Source organism: Papaver somniferum, chromosome 9 (assembly GCF_003573695.1).
Source record: "Papaver somniferum cultivar HN1 chromosome 9, ASM357369v1, whole genome shotgun sequence".
NCBI lineage: Eukaryota > Viridiplantae > Streptophyta > Magnoliopsida > Ranunculales > Papaveraceae > Papaver > Papaver somniferum.
Window position 1 is genome coordinate 2,355,254 of NC_039366.1, and position 9,389 is coordinate 2,364,642.

At 38.1% G+C, this 9,389-nt stretch overlaps 1 protein-coding gene and 1 long non-coding RNA gene across 2 annotated transcripts; both read left to right on the forward strand.

Annotated features, from left to right (window-relative positions):
* The first annotated feature begins 222 nt into the window (after nt 1-222).
* Nucleotides 223-2,337, forward strand: LOC113307670 (ABC transporter G family member 6-like). Its single transcript, XM_026556119.1, has one exon. It carries the CDS (start codon nt 280-282, stop codon nt 2,215-2,217), a length of 1,938 nt encoding a protein of 645 aa, XP_026411904.1. The 5' UTR covers nt 223-279; the 3' UTR covers nt 2,218-2,337.
* A 949-nt stretch (nt 2,338-3,286) lies between these two features.
* Nucleotides 3,287-4,944, forward strand: LOC113309262. Its single transcript, XR_003340469.1, has 2 exons — nt 3,287-3,473; nt 4,457-4,944. It is a non-coding gene; the product is annotated as an uncharacterized LOC113309262 (long non-coding RNA).
* Nucleotides 4,945-9,389: the final 4,445 nt, after the last annotated feature.

A 9,389-nucleotide genomic window follows, 5' to 3' on the forward strand; every position in this document is an offset into this window, starting at 1 on the left:
CCAATAATATATGCTAATATTCTTCAGGAATAGAAATATAACTGAATCAACTCGACAGAAAGAGTTTTCTTTTCGTTTATTTCCTTCTCATTTTTGGAAAAGAAAATTCAATAGAAAGTGTTTTCTTCTCTACTTTCTTTATTTTTTTTTCTTTTCAAAACAAAAATCAATAGAAAGTGTTGCCACCATCCAAACATAGTATCGAATATGGCAGGAGGTAATGTTACTGATGATGATGAACTAGCTTTGCAAGTTGGGATTGAGCCGCGGGAGATATCGATGTCGGATAATGAAGATCTTGAAGAACCTAGCAAGATGATGAAGACATCTATTAATCCGTTTGTTCTCACATTCAGTAATCTAAGGTACAGCCTTAACACAGGTACGAAAGCGAGTATATTTTGTCTAAAAGATACCAAGAAACTATCGAAGTCCTCCACGGAGAAAATCTTGTTGAATGAAATCTCAGGTGAAGCTAGAGAAGGTGAAATTCTAGCTATTCTTGGTCCTAGTGGTTCGGGAAAGTCAACCTTGATTGATGCACTTGCGAACAGGATCTCTAATGAAAGCTTGAAAGGATGTGTCACGATGAATGGTGAATCTCTAGAGTCGGGGCTTCTGAAAGTAATATCTGCTTATGTCATGCAAGATGATTTGTTATTCCCTATGCTAACAGTTGAAGAGACGCTAATGTTTTCGGCTGAGTTTAGATTGCCTCGTGCAATCTCAAAATCAAAGAAAAAGGCAAGAGTTCAAGATGTGATCCATGAGCTTGGGTTGCGTAGAGCAGCAAATACATTAATAGGAGATGAAGGTCATAGAGGCATTTCTGGAGGTGAGCGTCGTCGTGTTTCAATTGGAGTTGATATAATTCATGATCCGATTGTACTATTTCTTGATGAGCCAACATCAGGACTTGATTCATCGTCTGCTTTCCTTGTGGTAAAAGTTCTGCAAAGAATTGCTCGGAGTGGAAGGATAGTTATTATGTCCGTTCACCAACCTAGTTCCAGAGTTGTTGGCTTATTCGATCAAATGATATTTCTCTCGCAGGGTGAAACCGTCTACTATGGATCTCCCACTCAGCTCTCACTTTTCTTGTCGGATTTCGGTCATCCAGTCCCTTCGAATCAAGATATAACCGAATTCATGATAGATTTATATCGTGAACTGGAAGGGATACCTGGTGGAACAAAAAGTATTGTTGAATGCAACAAACTGCGGCAGAAATTCGTAGAACACCATCGATTGAATTCAGACTATTCTAATGTGTTGGGTGTAAGCATAAAACAGGCAATAATATTGAGGGAAAAACTTATCGGCAGTAATTTTACCGACATTGCTCAAACATCAACCATCTCGAAATTTGCAAATCCATTCTGGGTTGAGATCATTATACTAATGAAACGATCATTAACAAACTCCAAGCGGATGCCCATAGTGTTCATGCTTCAAATTGGTGCTGTTGTGTCTATAGGTTGTATCTTGGCCAGCGTGTATTGGCAGCTTGATAAAACAGAAGCGGGTATTGAAGAAGAAATAGGGTTTTTCGCTTCGATAGTGGCAACCATCTTCTTTGGTTGCACAGATGTTCTCGCAGTATTCCTCCAAGAAAGGTACATCTTTATGAGAGAAACAGCTTATAACTCATACCGCCATTCATCTTACGTTCTATATCACTCAATTTTAGTCATACCCTCGTTATTCATATTTTCTATTTTGTTAGCATCATTGACGTTCTGGCCAATAGGTCTAGATGGTGGATTTTCAAGTTTCTTATTATATTTCCTTGCGATATTCTTATCATTTTGGACAGCTAACTCGTTAGTGAGTTTGGTCTCAGGATTGGTTTCTCAAGTTGTGTTGGGTTACACTATAATATTGCCTATAATTACTGCATTCCTTCAATTCGGTGGTTTCTTTATACAGAGAGACAGAATTCCTGCGTACTGGACATGGTTCCACTATATTTCTGTGCTGAAATATCCATATCAAGCCATCCTGTTGAACGAATTCGAAAACCCAAATATGTGTCTGGTTGAAGGTATTGCTCCAGATAAGTCTTGCTTATTGACTGGACAGGATATAGTAAGAAAGCAAGGCGCAACCGATTTAAGCAAATGGAGTTGCTTGTGGATCACTTTGGCAATGGGTGTTTTGTACAGAATTTTCTTTTACATCTCCTTATTGTTTGGCTGCAAGAATAAGAGGAAGTAGTTCTGTACAAGCTAATTTTACAGCGTCTCTTTGTTAGAGTTAGAGTTTTTCATTGGTTGTAATATTTTTTAAATCCTAAGTAGTGTTGCAAACTTTCACTAGATTTGTTCCCGCGCTACACACTGGGCATAGTAAACTTCTTCTGATCATATCTGACCTGTAAACTTCTACTTAAAAGAATATATGGTGGGTGATGTATTACGACTTTCAAGTCTTATATTCATTAGGTGCTAACTGATGGTGTCAGATACATCAAACAACTTATACCCGACGGGTAATACCCGTTAGGATCCGAAAGCTTAACGGTTCCTAACGGGTCTACCCGCCGGGCAGTGATTTTACTAATGGGTCCAATCTTCGGACCTGGAATCGGACCCGATAGACTCGGTTCCGGGTAATCGGGTATCCGTTGACAGCCCTACTCATGGTTGTGAAAATGCCCCGGACGTTAGGCAAAAGATGAAAATGCCCCAATTCGTTAGATTCTATATTAAAGAGAGATTCTGATTAAATCGGGACATTTTGATTAGTCAACTCCTGAGTGAAATGAAAATATTAACCTTGCTATTAATTCATGGTGGGAGATTATATTTGGAGACACATGTAAGTATCTTCAAAAGTACAGTTCTCGAAGAAAATTAACGGTGACAGATGTGAAGGTCTGATACGTGGGCGAATGACATGCTTACACGTGGATGTGTTATAAACACATTTTTACCCTTTTGATGACGCAACACTCGGTGCCACGTGGTTGGATAGGAAATGGACACGTTACAGCTTAATGGACGTGTGGACACGTATGTGGAGTCCAAATCTGTTCACACTCCTCTAACGAGTGTATATTTCACATTAATTTTTGGTTGGTTGATTATTTAACTGATGGCCCCATTATCCTTCATGTTTAGAATTACGTCACTCGTAATATAACTCCCTAAATTAAATCAAGAGTAGATATTAAAATGTGAAATATACACTCGTTAAGGAGTATGCACGAATTCTCACTCCCGTACGTGTCGGCAGATATCTTATCTTCCCTTCATCGAGTTTCCTCCACAGAAACTCAAAACCATAGGAAATATTCCAGAGAGAGAGAGAGACAGATCTAGAGCGGGAGAAGAACTGAAGTAAACTGAGAAGATCGAGAGAGATAGGTCGAGAGAGAGATAGGTCGAGATAGTTAGGTCGAGATCTGAAATCCCATGATTTTTTTATGGCGTGAAGAAATGAACTGAGAAGATTCAAGGGTACTGAAACAGGTTAGTAATCTAAAATCCTTAATGATTAGTATAATTTTGACTTTTGTTAATGGTTATTGCGACTTAGTATTTAGTTTTCTGAATCCATGTTTACAGAAATTAGGGTTTTCTCCGGCCAAAAACAATATACAAGTGGGGCCTGCTCTATGAGCAAGCTGTGCTACCTTTCCGCTTGGGCTAAATGGGGTTCTACAGGGAACCATAGATTTTTGAGTTTTTAAATTGGGTATTTTTATATCTGAAATTAGGGTAAATTTCATCGAAATTTGAAATTGTGTGTGAGGGTTGAGTTTTGAGCACTGAGAATTCATTAGTTTAGGTCGCTATTTAATGAGTGGGTGGTAGTGAGTGTCACAGCATCTCATGGACAACTAATGGCAACAGAGTTTATGATTATAGGAGAAAGAAACCATAAGAACAGCCCTCTTGTTCTTTATGATTATAGGCCATTAAATGAATGGGTGGTAGTGGGTGTCCCTTTTTATTTTGTATTTGGTTCTTAGAAGAGGAAAGTAAACTTTGTAAGTGAGGTTTTACATGATGAAACTATACTGCAGTGAGGAAATCTGATGGATAGATATGAACTGTTTGATATTATTACTGACCCACTTTGAATTATTTCCACTAATTATTGGAGTCTTTACCATTTTACATTTCAGCAAATAAATTGATATTCTTGGATTTTATGATTCACTGATTTAATGATTAGTTCATGCGTGCTTGAGTCTCTGTCGTGAAGTCTGTGCACTTCCGGGGGTTGTTACTGGCCTTGATTACTGATGTGTAACCTGTGATTATTATGTTGAAACATATGCTGGTGCAAGTTGCAGCTGCATTTGAAATCTGTTGCATCTCATATGCTTATTGCATTTCATTGGATTTTGGTTAAGTTTGAGCAATTTGAAATGCAATTGGGTTTTGGTTAAGTGTGAGCAATTGGATATGAAATGCAATAAGCATATTAAATTTGTTGATTGATGCAGAGCCGAAGTCTTGGGCAAAGTCATGGTTTCCTCATGATGTTGCTTGTGAGCACATCTACTCTAACTTTTCAGAAAGTTTTAATAACATGGCCCTGAAACTCAGAGACAAGCCTCTCACTCATTTGGTCGATATGTAAACACATTTGGTGATGGTGTTGTTTTCAAATAGAAGAAAGCTTGCTGCAACTTGGCAATCTGGTGACCTTGTTCCTGCTGGGAAAGATCTCATTCTGGTTATGTGCAATCTTAGAGGTAACTATGAATGTGATCCTTCTGAAGAGCGCAAAGTGTAAGAGGTTACCAACAAAGCTACTAGCAAAGTGTTTGTTGTTCGGGTAGAAGAACGATCTTGTACATGTACACAGTGGCAATTGAGGCAGTTTAGCAATTTAAATTATGAAGTGTTGTTTTTTTTTGGTAAGAATGCAGTGGTTTGTTATCTCGGTCTAATTTCATTTAAAATTTCTAAATTGCTAGCATTATTTTTGGAATCCAGCCTTAAAATTTCTAATGCAATGGTAAGAATGCACTGGCTTGGATATGAGGCCGTCCATTTTTAATCACATGACACGTGTCGCAATTTAACCATTTAGGACATGGTGGTCATTTTCGAAAAAGACTGTTAGAATTAATAAAAATACACTCTCACGTTAGAGTCACTTGACTCAAATTTCATAGGATAACCGTTGGATCAAAACGCCACATGGTGTATATTGGTTCAATCCAGTTCTGAAGGTTAGAAATGTAAATGTTTCACAAGTAAGAGTTACATGAGTGGCGAATTTGACCATTTAACTCTCTTTAACGGCTAAACTAACGGATTGGGGCATTTTGATAAGATTTTGGAGCATTTTCATCTTTTACCTAACGTCCGGGGCATTTACACAACCTTGGGTCTATTTTGGAGCATTTTTCCACTTAACCCTTTGGCCGATGATATTCAATCATCCAACTGTGATATTCCAACGACCTATAATCAAGCGCACAACATTTGAGTCCATGAATTACAATAAAAATATAAATTAACAAGGAGAAGAAAGACTAAGACTACAATTAAAGAATAACAACACAAAAATTCTAAACAGACGCGACAAACATCAAAAATACATCATGGAGATGCAAGACCGTAGGACAATAGTGACCTAGCATTTAACAACCAAATTATATTCCCGATAAACAATTTACAGAATACAACTACACAAATAACTTTTGGTTATTAGTCTCCCAAAAGGCCAGAGATGAGCAATACATACATGATTCTCCCAAAAACACCATGAGCTCTTTATGAAAATAATTATACTCTAAGCTTCCATGTGATGTTGGTACGATAGTGCCATTTATATTGCACCTAATGTTACATTTTACACGCATCCCAAACAACTTAAAAATATTACAGTGGTGACATCTAGTAATCATCATAAAACAAACAACAAACAAAGACAAAACAACAAACAAAGACAGAATAACGAAGAGAAAATCTTTAAATGTCTGCAGCTAACGAATTTCATCATTCATCACCAGCATTATTATTGTATTATCACTTGCAGTGTTAACCCAACATCTGTACGTGTGTGATAACACACGGTATCTTACAAGACAAGAAGACTCAGTTTAGGAAATCAAGTATTTTAGGAAATCAAACTACCTTGTAATTCAAGGAACTCTTTGTATATATAATATACTATGTTCGGAAATTGTTGTATGTGTGAAATAATCAATAAAACATTGTTTTGTTCATCTCTTCTTGTGTCTATTATCTTCGTGTTTAACCTAGTTCTAAACCTAAACCTAAAACTAGTTCTTTATTGGTATCAATAGAGCCTTTTCGATCCTATATAACGTCTACAGGGTCTTCAACTATTTCTTCTACAACCTCGTCTTTGATAGACTCTTCCAGTTCTTCTCTGCAAACTTTTGGTATGTCGTCTGTCCAATTTTCCCAACCTCATCACATCATTATCGTCAAACTGGACGACTCCAATTACTCTGTTCCTACCGTATCTCCAAAATATGATCTCGATGGTTACATTACTGGTACGAAACCATGCCCAGCATCTCCTGCTGCCAATACAACTCCTACCCCGGCTTTTCTTTCCTGAACAAAACAGGATAAATCCTAGTAAGTTGGTTATTCTCATCTCTTACACCTGCTGTTTTCCGTCATGTTCATCGTCTTACAACTTCCAAAGAGATTTGGGACTCTCTTGAAGCTTTTTATGGTTCCAAATCAGATGCTCGAATTCATCATCTTCATTGTGAGTTGCGTTCTTTAAAAAAGGGTGCTCAATCTATGCGAGATTACATTGATCGTGCTCAAATTCTCCTGCTCAGTTCGCAGCTTCACCAAATCGATACCTCAACGCATCTAGTTCCTCTAGCTCTTCCAATAAAAACAACATCACAACGTGGTCGTCTCGGTTCCCTGTTTCGTATCGTTCTCTAACAACAACAGCACAACGTGGTCGTTCCGAGCTCCCATGTCAGCTATGTGGTCGTCCAAATCATGAAGCTCCATATTTTTGGAATAGATTTGATCGAAGCTTTCGTCCTCCACGTCGTCAACCACTAGCTTCCGCACCTCGTGATTATAGCGCTCAAACTGGTTTATTGCCAAATCCTCCATGGACTCCTGATAGTGGTGCTACAGATCATATAACAAATGATCTTTCTCGTCTTCAGTTTTCAACCGAGTATACTGGTCCTGATCAAATTCAGATGGTTAATGGCTCTTCTATTCCAATTTCTAATGTTGGTTCTTCTGTTTTGGGAACTCCCAATCGTAAGTTACAACTTCATAATGTTCTCTATACACCTGAAATATCTCATAATCTCTTGTCCGTATCTCGTTTTACTACTGACAATAATGTCTTATTTGAATTTCATCCAAATTTTTTTCTTGTGAAGGATCGATGTACCGGGAAGGTTCTTCTTCACGGCAGTAGGAGGGGTGGTCTCTATCAACTTGATGATTCGTTCAAACTTCCTAAAGCTTACATCGGCGAACGTGCTACTTTAGATTGGGACATCCAATGATATGTACAGTTCGTGAAGTCGTCTCTCAGTTTTCACTTCCGGTTTTTAGTCAAAATATTAAGTTTTGTTCTTCTTGTCATGAACATAGGAGTCATAAGTTACCTTCCAATCCTAGTAAAACTATTTATTTGAATCCATTAGATTTAATTTTCTCCGATGTATGGGGACCTTCTCATGTTTTATCTAATGAAAGATACATATATTATATCATATTTATTAATGCATTTAGTCGTTTTACTGGATGTTTCCTATGTCTCAAAAGTCTGATGTCTTTTCTATATTCTTTTTGTTTCAAAAGCATATTGAAAATGAATTTAATCGGAAAATTAAGATTTTTCAATATGATAATGCACTTGAGTATCGCAAACTTACTCCGCATCTTCAGCAACTTGGTATTTTTCATAAATTTTCATGTCCCCATACTTCTGAACAAAATGGTTTAGTGGAACGTGGTCATCGTCATATTCGTGAAACTGGCCTTACGATTTTAAACATGGCTTCTGTACCATCCTCGTATTGGTATGATTCTTTTTATACTGCTTGTTTTTTAATGAACCGTGTCCCTTCCACTTCTATCAATAATTCTTCTCCATATGAAGCTATTTTTGGTCTCCCAACAGATTACACTCTTCTTCGTGTGTTTGGTTGTTTGTGTTATCCTCACTTGCGACCATATAGGTCTCATAAAATGGAACCTCTTTCTTCTCCTTATATTTTTATTGGCTATAGTCCATCTAGAAAAGTTAAAAATGCCTTCATATCCCTACATGGCGGATAAATGTTAGTCGTCATGTTATTTTTGATGAGACCACTTTCCCCTTTGCGTCTGCGTCATCGCCTTCTCCAGGATCGACTTCTTCACAGGTACCTATTTCTATTCCCCTGAATTTATCTTTACCACCAGTATTACCTACTGATTCCAATGTTCATTTAGAAAGTCCAAATTCTGTTGTGTCTCTTGATAATGACACTACCAGAATCGTCATCCATGTCCGACAATACTCTCAACTACAGCTGTCAGCACCTACTTCTGATGAGCCGACGGCACCTACATATGTGCCCGCATCTGCACCTGCACTCGTGACAACACGTGGACCTACTTCTGTCAACATTCCACTCCAAACGACAGCATCTACATCTGTGCCAACAACTGCACTTGCACTCGTGACAGCACCTGCATCTGTGTCTTCCAATGATCAGCAACAGTTTTCAACGTCCGCCATCACGTCTTCTTCGGTTCCAGCACCAGTACTCACTACAGCTTCTACTCATGTTTCCACATCTGCAACAACACCATCTCTTATTGCACACCCAATGGTGACAAGGGCTAGAGATGGCGTTTTTAAACCAAATTCAAAATATGCTCTCGTATGTGATTCGGTCCTTGAACCTACTTGTATTTCCCATACTCATAAAGATCCACAATGGCGTACATCTTCCGATGACGAGATCAATGCATTGATTCGAAATGGTACGTGGTCATTAGTCCCATATGATCCTTCTATGAATGTTATTGGATGTAAACGTGTATTTCGAATCAAACGTAACCCTGATGGTACAATTGCACGTCACAAATCTCGCTTGGTTGCAAAAGGTTACAATCAACAATAAGGAATTGATTACTCTGAGACGTTTAGTCCGGTTGTTAAACCATGTACTATACGTATTATCCTTACATTGGATTTATAATCCAATTGGCGTATTCATCAACTTGATGTGCAGAATGCTTTCTTACATGGAGAACTTCAAGAAGAGGTGTATATGAAACAGCCATCGGGCTATGTGGATTCTCGTTTTCCTACTCATGTTTGCAAGTTACATCGTTCTCTCTACGGACTCAAACAAGCTCCTCGTGCGTGGTACCACAGACTTAGTACCTTTTTATTACAAACTGGGTTTG

Excerpts from the sequence above, each read along its gene's own strand:
- LOC113307670 (XM_026556119.1), top strand. The coding sequence starts at position 280 with ATGTCGGATAATGAAGATCTTGAAGAACCTAGCAAGATGATGAAGACA.